The sequence below is a fragment of the Toxorhynchites rutilus genome, chromosome 3, assembly GCF_029784135.1.
Source record: "Toxorhynchites rutilus septentrionalis strain SRP chromosome 3, ASM2978413v1, whole genome shotgun sequence".
Taxonomy (NCBI): Eukaryota; Metazoa; Arthropoda; class Insecta; order Diptera; family Culicidae; genus Toxorhynchites; species Toxorhynchites rutilus.
In genome coordinates, this window is record NC_073746.1 from 111,528,658 (window position 1) to 111,555,248 (window position 26,591).

At 41.4% G+C, this 26,591-nt stretch overlaps 2 protein-coding genes across 6 annotated transcripts in view; both read left to right on the forward strand.

The window, feature by feature from the left end:
- Window positions 1–26,046, forward strand: part of LOC129776911 (protein BTG1) — a 27,906-nt gene extending 1,860 nt beyond the window's left edge. For both annotated transcript variants that reach the window (XM_055782851.1, XM_055782852.1), the window contains exon 2: window positions 1–26,046. In XM_055782851.1, the coding sequence (XP_055638826.1) occupies window positions 212–1,027 (816 nt within the window). In that variant the 5' untranslated portion in view covers window positions 1–211 and the 3' untranslated portion in view covers window positions 1,028–26,046.
- The window catches only part of LOC129776910 (inositol-pentakisphosphate 2-kinase), a 355,299-nt gene that overhangs the window by 11,580 nt on the left and 317,128 nt on the right, over window positions 1–26,591 (forward strand). The gene's annotated exons all lie outside the window — the stretch shown is intronic.

Genomic DNA, 26,591 nt, shown 5'->3' on the forward strand with positions numbered 1-26,591 from the left:
TTCGAGGTGTGAAAAAGTGTAAAACAGAGAAGGAATCACAAAAAAAAAGTGTGTAAATCGTGCTATTGCAACTGCTGAGTGAAGACAAATCGATCCACAATCCGAACCAAGAAGTTCGTTCATAGTTGAATGTTGGAGAGCTTCAACACAGTGTATCACTCCGAGCGGAAAACAGTGCTGTTTGTTCGTAGAACTCTGAAACTCTGAAAACATGCGACTAGAAGTTCATTCGGCTGCGGATTTTCTGATGAATTTGCTGCGAGTGAGAAAGTCAGCTCCCCTGTCCGAGAGTCAACTGCTGCACTTCAAAGGAACGCTTGAGCAGATTCTGACCCGTCACTTCCAGCGCCACTGGTATCCAGATGTTCCGGCGAAGGGTTCGGGATTCCGGTGTTTGCGCATCAACGGCAAGATGGATCCGATAATCGAGCAGGCAGGCAGCGTTGTAGGTCTGAATGCGATCGCCCTCCGGAAGATGTTGCCACTGGAGCTGACGATCTGGATCGATCCGGAGGAGGTTTCGTATCGGATTGGGGAGAACGGTACGATCTGTGTGCTGTACGACCATCTGAGTCGGGACAGCCCCTCGTCGGATCTCGATTCGACGGGTAGCAGTAGCTGTGATGAGTTTATCATGGGACGACTTGGCCGGCTGGACCTGTCGACGTCGGCCGATAGTGGTGTTATGGTAGATTTTGTGGAAGCCAATCCATCGCAGGGCGGTAGCAACAACAACAGCAGCAGCGGCGGTGGCAGCAAACTGCACAAGTACAACAATCATCATAATAACCACCATTACGTGAAGCGTCACAATAACAGTGTGAGTTCGTCGTCGTCTAGTGGACAGAATAGTCCACCCCTTAGTCCACCATTCAATGGGTACAACAATAGCAACAACAACAACTACAACACTAACAACCGGTATCAACAAAGCAACTACTACTCGCCATCGATCCACCAGCAACATCAACAATATTTCCACTGGGACAACCAGTTCGTTAATAACAAAGTGCGCACGCAGTGCTAAACTCCCAACTGTCTTTGTCGTCGTATCCAGTTGATTTCATGCTCCTTCCCGTTCAAGAAGCAAGCCGCTGCAACAAGTAGCAGCAGCAGCAGCAGCAGCAAAACCATTCATATCACCAATCCTTCGGTGTGGGAAAAGCCTTCGGTTTCCACATCCTTAGAACGCAGTAAGGGACGAGCAGTGGAGCGCAACTTGGACAACGCCACCACCACCAACAACAACAGTGACACTTCCGCGGGAATTAAAGGTAACATGGTGGGGGTGGGGACAACTTCCGGGCTCCTCCCCCCACTCGGGCATCATCAGTATAGAGGTTAAGTCAGGGAAGACAACTTTTGAATCCAAAATTTGTAACATCTCCCATTGTGCGAAAACCAGGCGCGTTGCAAGTGTTGCTGAACAATACTTACTAAACTACTTTTAAACCTTAACAGAACATAACACAATCATGGAACACCCAGAAAAACTGGAATGAACACAAGGCAAAACGAATGAATGGAAACCTGAAACAGGAAATCTATATAAACACACACATATAATAATTATGAGTAGAAATATAGCTTTAAAGCTGCTAGCAGAGTTGTTGAGGGAACTGTGTAGGAGCTGCTGCGGCAGCAGCAGACAGAATGTAACGTAACGGATGGAAGCTTTAAAGCGTGCAGGCTAGAGGGGTCTAAATATTCTGAACAGTCCCGAAAAAAAAGGAGAAGGGAAGGGACTGTAAACGCAAAACGAAAAACAAAAAGAACAGAAAAAACGTACGATGAAATCGATCATGATGTGGTGTGTGCTCTCGCGAGAAGACGAGGTATATAGCCAGGAGATATGCAGTACATATAATAAGGTTCGAGACGATTAGACACGATAGATGAACGAAGATAGGGAAGGGATATATGTTAGGGAACAGCAGGCCCCTGTTGCCAAATCGAAAACGCGCGAGTAGAGCGCAGTGCGAGGCAAAAGCCTCGAGTATAGGCCCTCGATTCAGGATCTCCCCAAATTAAGAAGAATGCGGTTCCGCGGTGCTACTTCCTTTGCTTCTGAAAGTCCTGACTGACAGACAACACCTTCTGTGCACAATGTGTGTGTGTGTTTGTGTTATCCGTGACGGAAATTGGGATCGTTTGCTCTTCCGTCTTCTTCCACTACAGACCCTAAAATTGGGATCACCTGTTGTCCGTTGTTTTCGGTAACGAACTTGGAAGGTGCGATGAAACGCGGAAAGCAAGAATAACAAGAGACACAATGTGCACACCGGTAAGGTCATCTAAGCAAAGGAATTGAGCCACTGAGCCATATATATATATATATATTTTAATGTCTTCTGGACGTGTGTTTCGAAATACGTATCCCACTGATTTACTACCACGGGAGAAATGAAACGTAAAAGCGGACGAGATAACGATCTCTCAGAACTGTGACTCCCAGACGGAGCTGGCTGTTTCGTTTTGTATGATCATCCATGAATTTTTTTTGAGTCTACCGATTTCTACGGACCGAATCGACTAAAAGTCTCAAGAGAATGTCGAACTGACAACCCTCCACTCTCCTTAGCACGTTGTGAAGACGTGACCAGAACAATTCTTAACTGTTGATGAGAACATGCCTTTATCTCACAGATATCGCTGATCTTCAAGTCAGTATCTCATCAGCAACTGATGGAGACGAGCTGTTAATGCTGATGCAAATGTAGTAAAGCTCAATTGAAATTCAATATAAACCTATACAAAAAAAGTTGAGCTGTAAATATGTTCAAGTTTGGTTTGAATTTTTCTGAAAAATAAACATCCATTCGATTGGAGAAAATTGTGAAACAGATCTAATCTTGGTCTGAAATCGAGTTGTTGGGTATTTTTCGGACGTTTTTTGAGCGCTCACAGGCGAATAAACAGCCAGTTTTGTGTTAATGAGTAATATGTAAAACGGCTCATTCTTCTAAATTATACAATGTAAAAATTAGTGATCTAACATATATTCGTGACCACAGACAGCCTAAATACATATCTCATTACTATACTCAAATTACCAGTTGGCCAAGGTATGAAACACGAATATACTTTTTTTTTTTTTTATCTTCACTTATTTTTCGTCGGCCTATTTCCGCCACTTTAGTGCCAATCACCGACATCAGGGAGGCGACTCCACCTGTTCCTACCTATCAGACTCAACAACTCATGAGCCGGGCCAACTTCTTTTACTTCCGCTCCGAAGGAAGACGTAACCAGAGATTTTTCGCCTCAAAAAATCCCAACGACGCCAGCTGGGTAGAACCCAGGCCGATCGGATTGTGAGGCTGTTACGCTAACCATACAACCACTGGCGCCGTCTCGAATATACTTTATTCGAAGTATTTTCTGTCGATAGCTGTGAATTTTTCCCATCTCGTCTGGCTATTTGTGGATGAGAGGCCACTTTAGAAGCAAACCATTCCTCTTTAGAAGCAAACCATTCATCGAGCCATTTTATCACTTTTTAGTAAGAATTGAAGCGCTCCTCAGTAAGTGCGTGTCCAATCGATGCAAATAGGTGCTAGAGTCGGAAGTAAGTCTGTAAGTCTGGCGAGAGTGAGCCGCATGTGAAAAAACTTCCAAATCCAATGACTCAATCGTTTCACTGATCGGTTTTACAATGTGTGATGGAACATTTTTATGCAATAAAATCAGTTTGTGTTGGCTTTTTTCGGTATCCCGGTTATTTTCCACCCAAAGCTCGATTCAAATTGATCATTTTCTGTTAGTAGCATCCAATATTAATGGTTTCGCCAGGCTTGAGTTACTCACAGAAGATCAAATTGTTCTGATTCCATCAAAAACATAGAGCATTGTCTTCCGTTCATAACGTTTTGGTCGTGCAACCGATATTGATGGCTCCCCTGTACTTACCCAAGATGTCGTTGATGCTTTGGATACTCGAAATAAATCCATTTTGCATCGCCAGTCACAATTCGATGGAGAACTGGATGGAAAACTGCCCTTCTTTTGTACCTGGCGGGTTCAGCTCATGCGGAACTAGTTCGCCGATCCTCTGGATTAAGGTTTCCCAAGCGCACAAAGATGACTAGCTCACTGTCCTCAAACTTTTTCGGAAGTTTCCACGCTCTTCGTTTCCCACACGTCAAAATGACAATTTTTAATTTTTTTCTGGACCGAAGGAAGAATGTCGGGCGTGAGAATTGAACTTTTGACCTTTAGCGTGAGAGGTACGGATATTAACCACTACGCCAGATCACCTTCAGACTCCCCCCTATATGGCTAAGTGCGGCCAAGATATTGCCATGATTGTGTGCGGCCAAGATACTTCCACTCTGAAAGTGTGTTTTGAGAATTGTACACATTTGATAAGTCTCCTTTTTTTGGCAACTTTCACCGGGATGTCTTGCATCCAATCGGTCGGAAAAGTTGCGGTTCGCCAGATGTCGCCGAAGTGTTGATGGATCAGCATCAGTCATTCATGTCCTCGCGTTGGCTCTGAATTGCTGGAAATAATTGTGAGTGAAGTATTTCGCTTCAACTGCTTCAACTACATCGCTCGAGAAGAACAACATGGCTTTGGACAAGACATATCTGTTGATACAGATCTGATGGAGTTCATCACGTTTTGCGTTGATAACAATTGGATTCGGTAACCAAGTTAATCCCCTCGTCGCAGATCTGAAATCAGCTTTTTGATCGAATTGAACTCGGATTTTCAAAGGTTTCAGTCGCTGTTTGGAATCGTACCTGGAGGGTAAACTGTCGCAAATCAAAATAGGTTCTTCCCTGTCAGAGATTTTCGTTAACGAAATTGGAGTTCCCCAAGACAGCGCAATCTCGTTCTTTTGTTGTTTACGGTATTTTTTAGCTCAGACAGACATTTTACTACCATCAGTCTGACAACCGTAATCGACAAAGCGAACCGACAGCGTGGATTTATGTTCAAGATGAGTTTGATAATCCGCACATTACTTTCGTTCTTCATATTGTACGCACGTTCATTCTATCCCAGAAATTATCTCAATTGCGTGATTGGTCTTTTTCGATGCTAGTAGCGAATGAACTTTGTAGTTTAAAGCCTCTAGAATACAGAAAATCAATCAATCAATCCCCAATTGTGTGGTCGTCTTATCACAGCAACTGAACGAATCGGATGAAAGACATTCAGCGTAAATTTGTTCAGTACACCGTCAGACAGACCTTACCTTGGAATAACCCGCAAAATATATCGCCTTGCGCGAAACTCGCTATCAGTTTTCAGGACTGACATCTCTCGAAAAAAGAAGGAAACTGGCAAAGGCTGGCTTCCGTGTTTCCGTAAAAATCAGATGGATCCGTAGATCTGCTGATTGTCAGTCAGTAGACTTACTGAATTTTTGTAGATCTAATTTTCCGCAGATCTACTGATATTCTGTAGCTCTATTGATTTCTAGTAGATTTTTTCGTTTTCCGTGAATCTTCTGGTGTTCCGTAGATCTACTAGCTCTCTATAAATAGGGTTACCATCTTTCCCGATTTAGCAGGACATGTCCTGATTTTGAGATCTATTTGGACCGTCCCGATTTATTTTTCACAATTTAGCTTTTGTTGTGATTTTCATGAAAAATTCAACCTTGTTGCGGAATCAGAATTATTTTCATTGTATTATGTTTTTGAGTGAAAACTTTTTTTTTAAATGAAGACCAAAGTTCTGTGAGCATATAAAGAGTAGCAGTTGGATCTTCCACGAGATTTTTCAACTATTTTCATTTAGAGATTTTGCTCCACTGGTCACGGAGATGTTTGGGTGTTTTGTCGCGATATTTCAAAGTAATGTTTTTCAAATGTCTAAACAAAAGTGTCTTCTTGCCGACGACTTGCGCCCCTTTCTCACAAAAGTACTTAAGGATCATGAGGCCAACGCTACATATTCATAAGTGTCGGTGGCTCATAGCGGTATTTCGATTAAGCCATTTTGTTGAAACCGAAGTTTGAAATCAGCAATGAAACATTACAGGTAGATCTGATTAGGAAAAGCATACCCAAGCACCTAAACATTGCCAGAATATTCGATTGGAGTCCACTTCCAAATCCATGCTGAGCTTTGTGGTGCAGAAATCCAACCGCTCAGAAAATTTGGGTTGCAGAAGGAGCTCTTGCGTTTCATACCATGTGCCTCGTACTTCGGTACTATTGCACTTGATGTTTTATGACTCTGAAACCGTGCTTCCTGTGCTCGTAAGAAGACAGAAGCCATCATCTCCGGAGCAGTTTCACCGAATGGATCGCCCAATATGTTAAATAAATTTCACGTGTTCTTATTTATTCATAATTCCAACAATCACAATGGTTTGGTCATGATCGTAACTGTGACAGGTGTTCTGATTTTCAACTCCGATCAGATGGTATGCCTATCTATAGATCAACTGATATTCCGTAGATCTGCTGGTTTTCCGTTGATCTACTAATTTTTGGTAGACCTTCTGATTCTCCGTAGGTCCCCAGAATCGCTAGAGGCAAATATTCAAAGTTGCATTTTTCATAGGTGCAATTTGTCTTGGCACACAACACCAATGCTATCGCCATTTTTCGTTCGCACAACGTGAACTGCGTATGGTCTACGTGATCAGACAAGAGATACAATTTAGATTTTGGTTCGACCCCATCTGTTGTCCTTCGGACAATCGACGTGATCAGTCTACGACGATGTCTCGATCGAAGACCACATGGCTGCGTCGTCTGTCAGCTACGATTGTATAGGTGTACTCTCAACAAAGAGCCACTGCTTCTTATTTGTGGCACAATCTTCAATTTAACACCCACACACACCACGCTCCCACTGTGTGTGCAATATGCTGACGATAAACCGCTCGAGTGGTGCGTTGTGTTTTTTTTTTTTGCATGTTGCGTGTTTTATGTGGTATCGTAACACACGACGTCTACACAACCCTAGCGCGACGGGAACCCAACACCTAGATCACACTAGCAGCAGTAGCAGCAGCACGTTTGTGTTGTATAAGCGCGAGGCGCAAAATACGGCAACGCGGCGGCGATCGCGACCACTTCTTTCGCATTTTAGTTACCACGACGTGGATCACAGCAAAAAAAAACAGGCAGACAGACTATTTTCTGGTGGCTACCCCCGTGTTGTTGCGAGTGGGTTTCATGAAGATTCGCAATCGCGCGGATGAGTCATCCGCGCGCCTGTTGATGAGGTAGTATTTCGAAACACACACACACACGCTTCGAAGATGAAGATCATACCTGAATCGGGGGTGGGTTGGGAGATCCATTCCGAAACTGGGATCTAGTAGGGGGAGCTAGGGACAAACGATTACCGAGACGTACTAATTGATGCGAGAATTACAAGGAATACAAAGACCCACCGTCCAACAATAATAATCCTATTGGGAGGCGAATCGCGAATCGAAAGAGAGTGTGTGTGATATAGGCGGGAAGAGCAAACCAAGGAAGGCAACCTAACATGGAACAAATTCTATACATTATATGTATATTGCATAGTTTTTTTTATATATATATATATATATATTAATCGTTTACGATCTCCATTCAAAACACGAGAGAATGGTGTGTTTAGGTTTTACTTCCTATGTCCCTTTTCGATGAGGATTGGTTTGAAAGCTACAGCGTGTGTGACGTTGTGTGCATTTTAACAGTGTTGACGGTATTCTGTAGTGTGATTGCGAATAAGTGTATGAATGTGCGCTTGCGTGTGTTATTAATGCGCAATACAAAGTTGTTCATTGGGTAGTCTTCTTCCGCATGACAGACAATCTCCTTCCGATATGACAGCGGTCAAGAGGAGGCTATCAAATGCCAATAGGGAAGAGACACGATGTGTTTGACGTTTGACGAGCGAAATCGATGAGGAAACCATATCTGACAGGCGCGAAGCGAGGGGTGATTAATTTGAATGTCTATCCAGCTCAACATCCCTAAAGCTCGGAACCGAGTTCTCCAGATATGGGCCTTGGGCGCAAAGGTGTGTTTCGGTGTAGTTGGTCGTCGTGTTTGTAGAAAGTTTAGAAATCGTGTCTCGCGGAACATGGGCGACCAGAGAGAGGAGACACAAAATAATGAGTGATGTCGGTGGTTGTTTTTTTCATCCATTTGTTTGCACCCAGGAACTCGTTTGAAACGCGTGGAACGTGAAAAAACATGTCGGGACCAGTTCGTGCTCTGTTCGCCTTTTTTCCCCCTCGCTTCGATATTTTTCGCAATTGACGACACCTCGTAGCTGTATTAACGATCGAGAAAATGTGTACCGGTTTTGTTTTTCGTGCGCAGTTAGGAACAATGAACCAATCTTTGAAGTTGTCTCTAGGATCCCTGTTCGAATCCGACTAGTTGTTGTTCTCTAACAGAAAGCTCAAATAGTTCAATTGATTCCCAAATGAAAATGGCGTCGATTGGTAGACTGCGCAGCGTGCGCAACACGGTGGGCAAATTATAATTTCAAATTACCTTTTCAACTCGGCTTCGCGTCGTAAAGCTGCAGCTGCCAGCGTTGCGTGAGTGCGCAGCACCGCGTTTCTGCAGCTGCGCTCTCCTCTTCGCTTCGCTTTTATTGAGACACCGCATATCAGAGTTTGGCATAAATGTCAAACTCGGATGCCCTTCGCGCGCGCACAATCAGTATAGAACCGCACAAAACATTCTGATTACAATTGAAGCCACGATAGCAGCAGCAGCAGCGTGTTGTGGTGTTGATTGCGCGTTAATAGGGTGGCGGCGACGAGTTTTTTTTTCATTATCAGTCCTCCCGAATGTTGTTTTGCCTTGGGAATTGCGCGTGGGAAAAATGGCCGCGCGTCATCGTCGCGCGCGATTGCTATCAGTTCCGGTTGGTTGTTGTTTCGAAGGTGTGTGTAGACCAGAGCAAAAAGCACCTACCACCACTACCATACTAGGAAATGCGATTGAAGTATTCGATTGTCAGGTCAATCGAAGATTCCAGAATCGTTGTACAAACTGTACGATGTGGCTCTTCGTCTCAATCCTCTCTAAAGTATCCAATGAAAAGAAGTTTTTTTTGAACTTGTGTTAAATCATTCGCCTTCCTCGGTAATATCAACACTAAACTTGTTCGACCAAACAGGGCAGAGAATGTGTGATTTGGGACATTAGAAACTCCGAAACCTTGGAAACAATTCTTCGGCTTAAGAAAGGTTCAAGTTCGATTGGCTAACAACAATCCTCATACCGTGAGAGATTGGAAGGGTCGTTCCAATGTAGTCGTCTAAGAGCGAAGTGGGAAAACTTGCGATGATTTGCGTCTATTTGTTGTGTACCGTTTTGGTAGTAAAGTGCCCTTGCAGCGGGTGCTCACTCCAATGAAGATCGTACCAACAAACAATACACAACCTTCAGGCAATGAACATCGGTGAATTGTTTTGCAGCACGAGAAATGAAGCCAAGACATTTTGAGGCATTGGTGGTTATGCTTTGAAGCTTGGAGATCTGAGAGATCTCTAGGTAGATTATCGAGAGTTAAAGTTTGAAGCCATCGGCGCACACCGAAGGTTGAAACACAACCGGATAGGAATTGAGCCATGCCAGTAATGTACAAGAACAATCGAGACGTTCCAGTTCTGCTATCAAGATTCCACGATGGAGTTTATCGAAGGCAACTTGCTCTGTGATCTTCAATAATTTCACGATGAAGGGCATGGGGATTGATGGCTGCGCAGTCCGCTTACCAAGCGAACTATCGTAAGGTCACTCCCAGGACCCTCCTTAGATTGATTGATCTAAAAGACTGTAAGCGAACGAACTTTGTAGTCTAAAGCCTTTATAATAGAAAAAATCAATCGATCGAGTTATGAGACACTTGCAGGAAATTTTGTTGCCAAGTACCAGCAAGGTTTTCGAGAGGAACGTTCCACAACGGACTGAACATTCCTCAATACACTGGGAAAACGAAAAGAGTAGATCTCTTAATCGGCTTCAGCCTTCAAGATCGGCGTTGGACAAGAGTGGATACGCATCTTTTAGTAATTAGGTTGTGTATGAATTGGTCAAAGGCATAGAGTAGGACGGAAATTGAAATTTCAACCGATTCTCCTACAAATAGGTCACGCAGTAAGTCTTCCTAGTCGACAGAAGCCAGAAGCTGGTTCATTCTTTAGATGCCAATAAGCTGCAAAGCTTAAGGCGGGACCGCGGTCTGGAAGGTCGAAAGAATCGATTTTTTTTTGCATTTTTGGGAAGCTTATGCCCTCAGAAATGTTGTCCTTAAAGGATTTTAAGGAGTCTATGGGTCACCTCAAGTGAATAGAACGCGTTTTTCTCAAAACCATGTTTTGTCATCTGGTGGTATCAATATTTCAGAATCTACTCGACCGATTTGGCTGAAATTTTTTATCAGCATGTAAAAATGAATTATCTAAAGCGTTACATACCCGTTTTTGGATAACTAATTTTTTCGATTTTTTATGAGCTTTCAAACAGCGATTTTTCATGATGAATAATTCATTTTTAACAAAAATGGCCACCATTTTGGCTATTTGTCGAATAAATTTTCAATAACCCCAATAACGCTCTGGGCATTATCCTAAAATTTCATAACATTCATTGGAATTCGTTCTGCGACACCCCGTTGCTTCAGAATCGATACCACCAGCAAAGACCGATTTTTAGACAGCATTTTTACGCTGTCAACAGCGTAATAATCATTGTTACTGCATCCAAAAAATGGAAAACACATCTTCAACTATACCTTAAACAATAACCAAAATACCCGAAAATTTCACTTCATTTCTAACATCCGAAAAAAATCACGAAAATTCATTTTTTTGCTTCAAGACAAGAGTCCCCCCTTAAAAACCTTTTGAAAACAATATAGAAGAGTAGTGTTAATTCTTTTTGGGTCCGTTTCCCTGAGGTTAACGAGTTACTTCAGTGGCTGATGTGAATTCATTCAGGAATACATTCATCTATGAACAGGAAAGGTGGGATGCTGCTAACAAAGCATAGGCCGAGTAGACGATTTGAGGACCGTTAGAGTTGAGTTGAATCAGCCCTGCTGTGATATAGTCATCCAAAAGTTGTATTCCATCTAAATTCATCGATGAGCGAACAAGCTTGGGATATAGAGAGCCTGAAGTATCTTGAGACCAGCTAATAGAGCGCATGCGAGAACCCACATGCACAGTGCAGAGTCCATCGCCCTGTTGTGATGTCCCTGACAGCCCCATAACGTTTCCGACAGATAGTTCGCACATGTCTTGGCAGCTTTTGGAGAAACCCCCCATTGTTCATGATACTCTTCATAGCTGTCGTCCGTCGATGGTACACTATGCGGCTTCGAAGTCGTCGAAGTAGCGTGGTGCGTTGGAATTTGATACTCGCAAATCTTTTGGAGAATCCATCACTGGGTTGAAATCTGTCACTCGTCATCGCGCATGCCCGGTTGCGATTCCGGTCTGAAATTTCCCACAAATCTGCATTGAATTTTGTAGGCATTACTAATAGATGGGACAGATTACAGCGGTCCAGACCCTGGATATCAACCGACGCATACATTGTCTAAGTTTTGCCGGGCTTCCCAAAAAGAGCTCCTCTTCGATCGCTTCCTTTTAAGTTGCTTTGTGGTTTTTTAATCTTATCTTCACTCATCGAATTGTGTGTTTATTGTTCACTGTACTAGTGTAGTCCTCTCCAACGCCGCCGTGACCGTGCTGCCTCTTCGGAACGTTGCAATTGGTCCATCTTCGAATACTTCCAGGTGGTGATTTTTCTCGAAAGAGATGTGTTTGCTGTCTTAATTTCGGTCGGTATTGGTTCCACATTCTGTCTCGCTCGACAGTCGTCATCAAACCAATCGTTCCGTTGACCTCTTTGTTGATACCCGATGACGATCTCTGCTAAGCTGTCTTCAAGGTACTCGAGCATTTCTCAAGGATAGCAACAGTTAGCTCATCTACCGCTGGGCATATCTTGCAGTAACGTTCGGTCGCTGCAATCGTCGTAGGTGACACACCGTGGTAAGATCTAATGTCTTATGATAGTTTAGAACGCATGATGATAATCCCCAGATAGTGGTCAGAGTGGCACTAACACTGTAGCTTCTGTTGTCGATGATGTCTGAGAATTGCCGACCATCGATCAAAACGTGATCAATTTGTGTTCCCGTTTACTGTGTTGGTCCTCCAGGACCATCAGAATACATTCTTTAAGTTGCGTCGAAGTTCGTATGCACCAGAAGTCTTGTATGCTTTTGAGCAGTTAGTGCGTATTTGAACCGCACATCTAATATGTCTGTTGAGGCTTTCCAGGAAGCAAGCCATTTTTTGATATCTCCATAAGACGGAACTGCGGATCAGCCAGACCATGTGCCATTTAACGGAACAAATCATGATCGGATGTTGCAATATATTCGAGAATATGGCTAATGGGATAGGTCTCCCCATTTGGGTGGTTCCAGGTTTTTCTTAAGGGGTTTGCGCTGTAGAATCACTATTTTATGCCTCTGTACACTATGATCGTTTTTCGCACAGTGCTCATCGACAAAATTTCAAACTGAATCTTCAAAAGCAATACAACTGAACAACCGAGGCTGTTGTAGTTGATTGAGCGTAATACTTGTATATGAAAACATAGTCGTATACCGTACACGACGGTAACTGTGTATGCCGCATGACATTCTCACTGTGCAGCTTTCGCAAATAGATACCTCGGATAATGATTGTCATAGGAAAATGAAGGTCATCCTTTGGAATACTGTCGTGAAGCAGATCATTTGGTACTGCTTCACGACTTGGTCGTCCTGGTCTGGTAAGAGTTTGGAAATTGGTGTACGAAGGTCACAGAAGTTGTACCACCATAATTGCACAGTCTATCATGCTTTAAGGCTTCATAGATTGCACTGATATAACCAGCGTCAATCGTAGAACGGCTTTCGGACTATTAATAAGGGAGTAAGCAGCAAGAATTGGGCTCATCAAAAACTCGTAACATCTTAGTCAGGGCTTGTCATATTCGAAGCTTTGAAATGAATATGGTTATTAGCATATTCACTTCAGCCAAACCTAGTGAAAGTGAAAACGGAATATTCTTCACGCGTGCTGAAAAGTCGATTCTTCTGTTTCGTTCATCTTTGATTTAGAAAGCAGAAGCTTCCAGTGGTGATTATACTGCTCTGTGTTCTATCAACAACAATTAACAATTAATATGGTGTTCGTGTGTGTATTTCCTATCGTTTCCATCGGCTTCGTTTAGCAGAAAACTTTGAACCTGAAATGTTATTTTTACGCAAGTCGGCGCATTAGTAGGTAATAGTGATCACTTCATACATAGCTGACTGTATTTGCCCTGTCGCACTTGAAGATGCAGAGAAGTGGGTTTGGTTTGAACCCGGTAGTAGCTACTGCTTATTTCGTAGTGTTGTGTTGCGTGCGGGTTGTGTGGTGTAGTCAAGTGTAGCCATCGGATTACATTCTTCGCGGTGGAGAAGTTTCACCCAAACAGGAAAGATAATTCGAGATAATATGGAAATTACAAATAAATTACCTTCGATAATTTTGCATCCATTTTTTTTCGAAGAATGATCTCACGGAATTCCCGCTCTACGAACTCTTCACCGTTCTTCCGACCATGCGTCCCATATGAGGTCAGTAGTCCACTCATCGAGATCGTTCGCATGCACTTTTTTTTATCTACTTTTTCGCACTTCGTCCCGAGGCGGCGAGATTAGTGCCATTCAATGTGTTTTTCTGTGCAATTTCGCTGATTCTGGTCAATCACGGAGAGCAACTACGAAGTGTACAGTCTACCCAAGCTCATCCCGAGGCAGCGAGGCATGACCGATCGTCTTATCCTGGCTGCTGAGTGCCAAGATGACACTGGTCGAGTCCGTGAGGATGATTTCCGTAGGTTTTTCCGTTTGGATAAGATAGGGCGATAATAATGACCACGGCTCCGATCGTGAAGAAACTGAAAACTGGTTTTGGAGGGTTTTGGAAAATGGTGTACGGAATACAGGGAAGTTGTTGCACCATCAATACGGAGTCACATACTTTTTTTTGTTTCCCCGAACTACATCGATATAACCGGCATTGATCACAAAGCCTTGGAAGAGGCTTTCCGGTCGTTCAAGAGGAAATAAGCAGTAAGAAGTGGGCTCATCATAGATTCGTATCAATGCAAAGTACATGGCAGGTTTGGTGGCGTGGTACAGTCAATCGGGTGTCTGTACTGCGATCATGATCGTTGATGGGGATGGAGTTGAAGTGATCGATGGATTTGTTATCTTATTTTGGTTTTGTCATTTTCGAAGCGAAGAAATGAGAATATTTTTTCCGCTTGTTCCTTCCACACCAGCCAAAGCCAGTTCCGATTGACTCATTCTAGTTTATCGGGGTGAAGTGGAATCGGTATATTCTTCACGCATACTGAAGCATTCTTTTCTTCTGTTTCGTTCATTTGTGCTGTCGTTTTCCTCCAATTTGGGAAGCAGAAGCTCTTTCAGTGATGATCTCCGTAATGTGTCAAAGTCCCCATGCGAACGTATTGGAGGATCATCCGTTTCATTTGATTGTCCCAGACCGTCTTAAAAAAAAGTGGTATTAAAAGAGACATATGAGGACATATAGCAGTCACGTTTACCACTACACCGATAAATACAACAAATAAATATTACACGAATAAGTGAATGTTTCGATTCGCTCTGAAAATGATGATTGGAAGGAAAAGGGATATTTGTTCTATTCAGCATGGATAAAGAGAGCAGCTCTGTACATTGTGCCAGCGTGAATAAGGTGCAACTTGAAGTGCGGGAGGCCCATTATTGAGTGACAATTCGTCAATGAGAGAGATTTTTTAGGCCCCAGATCTTGTTAGACGTATGTTCACAAAGTAAGCCTTAGTAAGCTTTCATGGCGTGGTCGGATTATGGTTGATCGCGAATAGGTTTGAATATCTTTGAAAAGTTTCCCAAGGTTGAATGGCTGGTTGAAGTTCCTTGGAGTAGCGAGCGCTAGGCTCAACTGGGAAAGACGCTGCCTCAGATCGTGTCGTTTGGTAACATCAAATCCAGAATTTTGACAAAGGGCAGATAATCGATTTGTCGCCGTGAAAGTAAGAAAGATGTGTTTCGTGAGCTCAATTCTGGAAATAATAGTAGCTAGAATACGCTGAATATCAGTTGTCAAACTGTTTTGAAGTTCCTGAAGTTTGTCTGCAAGTTCTAATGAACACACTATAATTGACTTTGTATCGCGCACGTGTTGTAATGCTTGTAATTGTATGTTCTGACTGGATAAAGAATACCGTATTCGTGTGACTGTGTGAGCATGAGACTGTGTGGACGCGAGTGTGTGTGTGTGCGTGAAGGGGTAGCTCTAAGTTCTTATATGTTTATATTAGGTATGTAAATGTTTTACAAAATGGATCTGAGAAAAAAGTGGAAAGACAAATAAAACACAAATAAATAAACACTCATTACAACCATCATCCCCCCTTTGAGGGAGGGAAAAAAAGAGTAACACCGGAAAACATTTCGTTAATTTACTAACGACTGCCATTTTAAGCATATGGTGAAAGCTATTTAGCCTACCCAGCAGATGATAACACACGAAATGGGTGGGTAGGAGGATAGGGACACTCACCAAGGGATGATGGAACGGATTTTATTTTTCTGTTCATAACTTTTACGTTTGTTGTACATATATTGACATTTTTACGATTGCAATAAACACACACACACGCAGAGAAAAAAAAATGCGAAACAAACAAAAAAATCAAACAAGCGCGCGTCTTCAACCGTGTTTGATATGATGAACCAATGAATGCGAACATCAACTTCATTGCTTTAGCACCTCCCGTGCTGTGAAATATACATATTTACAGCCTTTCGCCGGGCCCATCTATCGGAAAACATTACGCGGGGATCGGACGCGGAACGCGGAGGAAAGATCACGATCTTGACGTGTTGAAAAATTGTTCCTCAGTCAGCAAATCTCCTACATCCACAGACCGCGGAAAAAAAATAAATGGGACAATTTTTCTATCACTTGTGCACTTCTGGCCATTGTAACACTTTAATTTTGTATTTTAACTTTTAAATTCATTTTCAAAACGCCGATTGATACATTTGAAAAAAAACCTAGCTGTGATTTTTGTAAAAAAAAATGCACATATGCAAGCAATTTTTCCTACGAAATCCTTCGAAGGGGATCACTCTCGTTGTCCTGCCGGTCACCCTTTGCCATCCTGCATGATGCATAATTTTGTTTTTGCCAGACACAAGCCGTCGAGGCGAGTCAAAAGCAACCCCCTAGTCAAAAAAAATGGTCGTCGCTGGTTGCATTTTCTTCCTTGCTGAGAGAGGGATCGCGTGATATTAGAGATTGTGTATTAAATTTGGTGTACCCTGGCAGGCAGGCGGCTGCTGCGAGTTTTTAGAAAGTAGCAAATACTGCGGCAACGTTGCATCTCGCCGCGCGTCTCGCTCGCAGCTGCCGCGAAAGTGGTAAACGGTTTATGTAGGATCAAGGGAAAAACGAGCGAGAGTGCCTATGGGAGATTTCGTAGGAACGCAATTTCAAAAGCGTGCTCTGGCGGTTTGCTTTTACTTGTGGGGCACTGTGTTTTTTTCGCGCGTCCCAAACGGGACCGGAAGCACAGCCCGAAAAGCATTAGCAAAACCCGCAAAACCGAACTGTGATTCCTTTCTTCGATGTAACGATTGTGTTGAGATTGATTGATTGTCAATTGGGGCTGCCTCCCTCCCAACCTACAGGTATGGTTTGGTGGGAGAACCCTTTTCCGAAGTTATGAACGATTGGGAGTTTAATTTTTCTCTTTCAACATGGACTGACTGTAGCAACAAAACACACATAGACACACAAATACCACGGGGTGCAAAATAGATGATAGGAATAGGATAGGATCGAGATAGGCGAGAGAGAGAGAAAGGGATTTAGACACGGTGTGAATATTTTCCGGTACCTGGGCTTTAAGAAGAAGAAAAAAAAACATACAAAAAACGTGATTTAGCTGAGTCCCCCCCGGGCGCAACAGATCCGAGCGCGCGCGTGGGGACGAAGAAAGGAAACGAACACTACGAAGGTGATATCTGAAAGTCATACTTATTTAGTTTTAACCAAAAAACCATGAAAGTCCCCAAAAAAACGGCGCGGGGATACGTTACTGTGAGACACCTAATGTTTGTGTTGTAGCAAATTAGTTGTGTTGATTTGACCACGACCACTGAGATCTAATCGTAATAAAACTGGCAGACAATTTAGAAGAAGAATACAAACAAAAAAAAAACGCGGCACGCAAAAGAGCCCCCATGAAAAGTCTGAGAAAATTTTATAGGTTCGTTCAGTTATTAGGAAAAATCAAGGTGTAGGAGGCAGGAGTAATTTGTTGTGATTAATAAAATATAACCGATTAGTAGAAAAATGATGATGACACCCACGAACGCTTAATGAATATATTTGAATGTGATAATATATATTTTTATATATATTTGGATAAACAAAAAATCGAAAGAAAGAAAGAACATGAAAACAATAGCTAAGAAAAAAATAAGTACCATCTATGCGCTAAATAACATAAGGCACAAGAGAAAAACAAAGTCCATTAAAAAAACCCGTTTCTATAGTGTTGACGGCAGTTTAGCGAGTATCTAGTGATTACACACACAAAACCACAAAAGAAGAAAAAAAAACGTTACAAACACTCACCCACATCCATAAGAATCGAAACAATTGGATCATGTTCGGCTAAATATGGGTAAACAAAAAAATACAATTGTGATGTTAACAAAATGAGAGCATACGAAATAGAGAGAGATATCAGTTACATTTTTTATATATATTGAGCAGAGCTAAAATAAAACTATTTATAAAAAAATACTATCACATTCATTGATATTTTTAATCAGTAATCATTTTTTGAATAAGAGGGAAAAAAACCAAAGCAAAGCAAAAAAAAAACAGAAAAAAACAAGTATCAGTTATGTTCACGTGATAATAATGGTGGAAAAACTCTTCATTTGTTTCTGCTCGTGTAGCGCGCCGATAAGCGCTCGCTTCTTCGGTTCCTTCGTGTTGCTATTCTTCTGTGTCACGTCACGGTTTACAGAGTTGGCCCAAAAAAAGTCAAGCAGAAAGTTGTACACAACCGCAAAATAATTGAAGAATGAAAAATTCCATCAATAAACTGTTTGATACAAATTTGAAGGCCTAGAAAAGGGCCGCTACTGCCTCCATCCTACCTGTGGCGTGAGTTCTTTCATATTCTCATACCCCAGAGAGTTCCCGCAGTGCTTGCCTGTGTCGTCAGATTGACGATTTTTCTATTGTAGTGGCTTCAAACTACAAAATTCATTCGCCTCTAGACTTGAGGAAGACTATTTTAACATCAACCAATTGAGGGTTCTGGTATGGAACCCACAGTCGTTCCATTACGATTCATCTTCCGGCCTGCACGAATTTAACAGCAATTCCACAGAAATAAGTTACACGATTTCTCCAAATTTCGTAATATTTGGTGGGATCGTTCCTTATCGAAAAGACTGGTCTTTTTTTATCGAGGTCCTTTTGTAAATTGTAAAACTAAATTACTTTTCATTTAAAACTATTAAAACAAGTAGTCGTTGCAGACCATTGCACTATAAGAACAGAAAGTTTTTGTAAACCAAATCAAAATTTCAAATTTTCGGGGAAAATGACAGAAAACGGCCCAGCGGTTGAGAAGCTATGATTTTTTGGACCATGGGTCTAACATGGGAAGGACCAGCCCAATAACTGTGGATTTGCTGTACAGAAAGCTCTCACGCTATTTCAAAACACAACTATTGAAAAATCTACATTTTTTGTATTGCTATAGATTGCTAGGTTACAGCATTGTCAACAGACAGTGTCCAATTGTATTGCTGAAAAAATCATGCAAGTCCATCGAAACATGACTACGTCAAAATTGGACAATTTAGTTTGTGTATCCGGAATATATTCCTGAAAAATGTAATCCTACGTCAAAATAAAAGTTCATTGTATGAAATCAGAATGAGCGTGAGCAGTTGGTGATTTCTGGGCGATCTTACGCAGCTCAATAGATTCAACGGAAAAACATTACAAGCGTCAATGCTCCACCTCACGTTCGGGAATGTTTTCAGTTTTGCGTTCTTGAACATTTCCTGTATTTTTTACATCTAGGTTTGACAAAGAAATCGGTCACAATTCTTCTGGGATGATGTTTGGTAAATCAATGTAACACCACATCTACTGTGTCTTTTTTACTGCACTAGAAACTAGTGCAGTAAAAAAAACTAGCACTAGTTATCGCTATAAACTTTATTGTGAAAAAATTGTTAGAAAGATTGATCCAGAGTATTGTCCATTACTAGCTAGAGCTTTTCCATTTTTTTCTGGTTTCTGGTTACGGTTGAAGTCGTCTCGTCTTTTGATACTATCCACGACTCATGTCATTTTTTGAAGTCTTCCTTCGAGCGCGGAACAACTGGTCAACCAGAGCGTGTACGAAATCGGACGAAACAAGTAATGATCGGATGGCGCAAGATCTGGGGAACATGGCGGGCGAGGTAGGATTTTTGAGTGCTTTCAAGTAGGTTTCGAAGAGTTTGGCAACATGAGACCGAGCGTTGTCATGTTGTAGTATCACGTTTTTTAAGCCTCTGCGTGACCTTTTTTCACGCAGTGCTCAGCTCAATCGCATTGATTGAATTCCATAACGCTCCTGCTCAGTGATGATTTCGTCCGGTTTCAATATCCCGAATTTCTGAAATCTTCCCTTTGAACCATTTCCAGCGCATGTTTATAGTACGGAAATGGCTTCGCAAGCTCTTCTTGTATTGTAAATGTCTCCAACTCAGCATCTTCTGAGGTTTTTGGCCTTTTTTAACGCGGACGCGATGTCTGACATCTAAATCACCGTAGTTTTATATACAGCGCTGTATCCATAAATTTTCTGGTTTCAGTTTCTTTTGTGCTTTTTTAAATTTTCGGTAAGTTGTGCTCCATCTGATTCAACAAATTCGTTCGATGGGTTTCTTTCATTCATTGCCCAACCGAATTCGACGCGTTCGGCCTGGTGACGGTTTTCTGGACTCTGAGTTCGCCGCGAAAGGGGCCGAGTGTGAAGCGAAAGGAGAAGAGCATTTTTTGTTGAGTTTGGAAAGAAACGTGAATAAGGTGCAACTTGAAATGCGGTAGTTTCATTCTCGAGTGACGAGTTGTCCATGAGTTTCTTTGTCATGGCTCTGGTTCTGAGCTCATTTGAAAATTCAGAGCTCTCTTCGAGCAGAGCCTATGCTTCGAGCCCGTAGAGTAGTCTTGGTCTTGTGGGGAAAATCGGGACTTGCGGAACACATGGTTATCTCCTGAATTTATGCTTCATCTTCGGTTTTTATCGCTCTGAAGATTGAGATGTCTCGGCGGAGAAGCTCTCGACGTCTAATGATCCTGTTATTTTTCGTAGCACCCATTGACGTAGAACCTGAAAATAACTTTATATAATTCGGCTATTTATCAGTTCCGATAGTGTTCTAGAATGCATCGAAGTTCTATAATTAATTTCCGATTCGATTGGCATGTAAATCACCAATATTCGTTTGAAGCAAAAATAGTTCTTATCGTTAAAACTATTTCATAAAAACGTGACCGGTTTTCTGAGGGTGTCATTACTGGAAGACGTAGTCCTACGTCAAAAATATAAAGCTAGGCTTCCAGTCAACCAGATTCGAATTGCCATAAGATTCTGTAGAAGTAGATTGTGTACAAGCCATCTCGTACTCTTCAACTTCCTGATTTCAATAGTTTTTTGGGTCCTATTCAGGTTCCGCATGAAGATTACCCAACATTACTCGATTTGCCGGAGGTTTGGCGCGTTGGGAGGGATACCAGTTGCACGTTGTTAGCGTCATACCACTCCATGGCCTCTTCTGTAATGGCAAGATGCAATCGTGATGCTTCAGAAAAGATATAGGTAGCCTGTCAAATCAGCTATGTCTAAGCGATCTTCGACAGTTCTACATGCTTGCAAATGTATGCTACCTTTTCCCTTCCGATTGTCGTATGATAATCCAGATTAGAAACCCACAAACCTTCCACGAACATTTTTATCGTGGATTGGTGACTGTTGATTTGACCACATCGAAAGATCTCGCAAAAAATGTCTCATACCTAAAATTTCCAATTTAGATCGCAACATCTTTGAGGCCTTCGTTCGTTGTAGTCGTCAATATCTGATAAGATTTTTCACCTCACAGATGCAACTTCAGAAGTCGAATCCGTTTGTAGTTCACCTCTCCTCGCTGCTCCTCTTGTGTTGATACGCGAAATGATCAGTTTCGACTACAGATGCATAGGTTATTGGGGCCAACCTTGTACAACCCTGTCTAAATCGTGACGCCGCTTCCCAAGTGCCACCTGACAGTCGTGTTCACACACTCACTCGACAGGGGGTGTCCTCGCGATGCCTTCAGGCCTGCATATCATTCTGCCTGACACTTTGTGGATTCCTCTCATCCCACCCCTGTGTCATTCGACACGCACACTACCCGGTAGATAACGGTTGCGCAAATGGTCACGCTCACACAACACCCCTTTGCGCATTCGATGGATGTGCGCATCCCATTTCGGGTTTGCTGTGGTGGTCCCTACTGGTGGGAAGTCATCTCAACCATGCTTTTCCAATTTTCATTAGTTTTTTTTTGTTTCTTTTGTGTGCTAGTCAAGCTGTTCGTATGTTAGGTATACGTTTAAAATTTTAATTCGCGCTCGCGTACATAGTTCCTAGAAGAGATGCCATTTGTCGCCATAGACCGTTATCGGGTTCGTCTTGTTGTACTCTTCATCTTAGATCTCAGAGATTTGGTTCCATTTTGATCGGTTACTATACGGACACACGGGTAGAAACAAACAGAAGAGTTTGCCAAGAGAAACTGTAATGTGTTTGCTTTACTTATGTCGAGATGTCGAGGGTGAAAGGAACTCTATTCACAATCCAAAACATACAAAATGAAAAAAAGGCTGTACGTGTGCTTGAATACAACATACACAAAAGAGAGAGAGAAGCTAGGCGCGAGATATGAAAATATTGTTTTAAATATTTTTAAACCGAAAGATTGATTCATATATGATATATCTATATTGAGCTGAGTGCGACGCAGCGGACGACATGTGTAGGCTTTTATAATATTTATATACAGAGCATACAAAGGTGAGAGAAAGAACAAAAAAACACAAACAATTTATACAAACGCAAGCGCGAAGGGAAATTTAGTAATCACCGAATCAAAAACCCACTAGAGTGGAGGAAGACAACCAACAACAACAACAAGAACAACAACAACAAGCAGAGCAGAATGATCATCTAGATTATGTATATTGTGAACAACAAAAGACTTTAAGCAAACGTACAAATTACATAGGTAACTCGTTTTATATAAAACAACATATATATGAGCACAGACAGAGGTACTGATTACTGAACAGCTAGGTAAGCGCGGACAGAGGAGGCGAGATATAAAACCACCACCACCATCACCATCATCATCACTTCTCGCAGGATTTAGAACTCATTAATTGCGCCGCGCTTCGACTAGCAACAGGCCGATTTGTTTTGCATTTAGTGAGAACGCGACTCCACACCAGCGTTATCATCCAAAATGTCGTCGATTCTCTTCCGTGTCCGTCGTGTCCCTTTGTGTTCTACTTTTCCTGTCGCTCACGCCCCCGGACTTGGCTGGACGCCGTGAGAAACAGAAACCCGAAAAACACACAAAGCAAAACGACCACCGATAATGGGAAAGAGAGGAGTATCCAACGCGCAGCCGCAGCGAGAGAGTGCGCGTCTATGTATGTGTGAAACCAGTTTCCTGCTACCAGCAGCAGCAGCAGCGGGTCGAAAGAGAGAGGTTGTTGTTTTTTCCTCTCTCCGTATCGTGGGATAGCTGGTTTGAAGAAACTACGCCGTGAAGCGAAGGAGGAGGAGAAAAACAAAAACTGGAAAAACAACTTTTTCGACCAGCTTTTACATCCATCGCTGCGGGAGTTGTTTTGGTGCTGGATGGGTTTCTTTTCCATGGGTTTGGATATCACCCCCGAATGACCAGTTGTGTTATGGGTTGCGCGCGGGGACAGAAAAACAAGAGCGCTTCATTCAGGAAGGAGGTCAGTCCAAGCGCTAACGATGGGATTTCAAGGGTTGTGAGGTGTTTATGAGGGGTGGTGGCGGTGGTTCAAAAGACGTGTTTTGGATTAGGAATATTTTCTTTCGGCTGTGTGGATGTTTTCAAGCAGACAAAAAAAAGCTAGACTGCAGCATTTGTTTATTTTTCTCTTTTAGTTTTAGATAGAGTTTTCAGAGTTTTCTGGGAAACGCCGGGAAGAGCACATTAATTTCTCGTGTGTGTCGCTAAGACGAAAAGCAAATGAAGAAAAGGAAAAACGCAAACTAGAAATGTACAAATTTTAATTGCTACTTTTAATGACGAAAAATGAATGAACCTTTGAATAACAAACAAAAAAGAAACATTCATGCATTCATGATTCTCATCAAAATTGAAAAGAACAGAAACAAACACCGACAAACACTGAATACTAATTAAGAAGAACAAAAAAAAACTATGAAAAAAACTGTGATCTAGTGGAAAAATGAACACGAATATTTATACTATAAATAATCGATTAAAAAGAAAAATCAACAAAACAAAATCATTGCTATTGGTTTTTAATTATTTCATTAAGCAACAACAAATAACAAAAGCAGACAAGAATCAGCTAAATACACACACACAGACACACAAACAACATTTACAAACTGTGAACACCGTAACTTTTAAGGGAGATGCAAAAGGAAGAAGGAAGAAGATTCAAAACAACAAGAGAGTACATGTGTAAATATTATAAATATCGAGAAAATGTTATATATGTATAGAGATGTAAAAAGAAGAACTACACAAACACACAACAAAACTCAATCGCATCTCCTCCGCCGCGGGAGTGAGCGGAGCTACTTTTCCAAGTTGTGTCGAGAGGGGTTTTTCTTATATATTTTTCCGAGTGCCTGTCGAGTGTGTGTATGTGCGAGCGTGACGAAGACGAGTGACGAAGGGGTCCCTATACTGTGTCCACGTTTTTGCTGGGTCACAAAGGACCTGTGACGTTTAACGACGTTTCAATAGAGCTGTTTTACGCCCCTTTAGTGTATAACTTCCACCTGCGTAACTTTCATTTAGTAGTTTTAAAATGGCCAGCAAACCCATAAAACCCCACTCATCGTGCAAAGCTTGGAAGGGGTTTCACCCTCTATCAACCCGCGGAGAGAGAGAGAGAGAGCGAGAGAGCGTTGATGGAAAACAATAATATGAAATTGCAGTATTTTTTTTGTAATAAAAAGAAGCAACGTGAAAAAATGAAAAATGAACTGAAAATTGTACAAAAAGAGTAAAATTTTATAAGAAAACCGCACGAGAAAAAATATAAAGTTATCCGAAAGTTGTTGAAGCATTTATATACGTAATTTAAATTTATAGGAACCTATAGTTTTTATTATTTAAAACTGAAACATCAAAGTTACAACTGAAGGGAACGCGGCGAACAACAAGAGCTGCTGACGAGAGTGATGTTCGTGTAAAATAGATGCAACAAAACAACTAAGTAAGAACGATAAAAAATGATGACCGGAAGTAGGAAAAAAACTCTGTGTATATGTATAATGTAAATTTTTTGAGGATTAGGGGTCCATGTAAATTGATTCACTATTACTATTTATTCTCTTTATTTCGACAAACCCGAATCGTTGCTATGTACGAAAGAAGCTGAGCGAAGCAATGGTCAAATAAACTTCCGAAACTCTCGTCGACACATATTGATAAAATGTTTGTTCGCTCGGTAATGCACGCGCCCCCTCATTTCCGTACTCTCGACATTCATCTGTTGCGATGCTTCGAGCATTTGCCGGGATTCAGTCGGTACATGAGGCCACGCGTTTTCCCCCTAAGGAGGAGACAAAGCATTTTAACTAAACAGATAAGTTGAACCACGGCATCAAAACAGCAGTGGTGTCATCCGGTCGATTGTAGCACCAAACGTCTAGAGTATTCATCTTTGTAATAGACATTTTAAAATTATCGCTAATGAACCCTATAAACAACAACAAAAAAACCAAAATTGAAGAAAATTTAATATCCGATACTCTATTGTTTAGATGTGACTTACTATTCTATCTTGAAAAAAAAAGAAGCAAACGCAACTTAGTGGAAATAACAAAGATTATGAATATACATTTTGAAGAAAGAAAAGTATATTGTAAATTGAGAAAAAAATAAACCGAATAAAATAGATATATACGTTCATTCACATTACAAAGATGCACTCTTGCGTTCGCGAGAATTAACACATTCACTGTTTTTTTTTGTGAAAAAATAATAATCAGATTCATATTTCCCGCACATTTTTGGGTGCGGAGTTGAACGCAAAGCCCTATGGGTTCTATCGAATCTAAAGAGGGCGGGAAATGTGAAGCGCGAAAACTTTGAATAAAAAATAAATATGCAAACATTTGATCCAATCATACATCGTAATAACAACCCCCACTGCAGTCTAGATCTTGGATGATTTCCCTCGCAAGAGAACAACTTTGAGTTTGAACCTTCTGTTGACAGTTTCTCCCCGCATACCCGCATTATAAGTGTGAACATCGCGCTGAAGTTTTCCTTTTCAAATTTCTCGAGTCTCTCGAGCAAGCGCGCAACCTTTCTTTTTGTTTGCGAAGGTAGCAATTATCGAGATGTAGGAGCGCAAGTTCTGCTTATCACCACTCTCCCCACTCATATATTTGTGTACTGTCGATAAAGAAACAAAATGAAGAAAACAAATCAACTTTTCAATAACAATGTCGTCAAACGTTAGAAATATATTCAACCGCAAATAGCGCATTCGCGCTTTTCTGTTCTGTAACTGTTTCGTTCGTATGAAACAACACACTCACACATGTAACAACAAGTAAAAACAGAAAGCAATAGCGAATTGTATCACATCGACACACCCATACACACACACACACACACACACACATCAATACATAAACACCCAGAGACACAAATATGCATTGCATATGGTTAAGAAACAGAGTAGCCCGAGAGAGAGTGATGACGATTTTGTTCTAGTAGTAGAGAGAGGTTACGGCTACAACACACACATACCCAACACAGCAAGCAAGCTAAGAAGCATATTTCTGCTTTTCAACTTCTTCTTTATTTAATTCGAATGAAAAATAAATAAATTAGATTTTCATTTTTGCGGAAAATATACATTCTATCCTTCACTTGTTTTTTTTGCGATGAAGCAAGTTGAAAACAAAAAAAAACATCAACAAACAACAACAAAAACAATATAACTAAATGTTAAGATTCGCAACAAGTGAAAATAGATTTTTTATTTTTTCCTTTTTTTTATTAGACTTAGTTTTTAATGGTAACATTTAATAATTGAAAGAAAAAAAAATCTACTACACACATACTGAATATATTATACATAAATATATGGATATATAATTGACATAAAATTAAAATTACTTGTACAGAGATTACTGATAAAAAAGATGAAAAAACAACATTT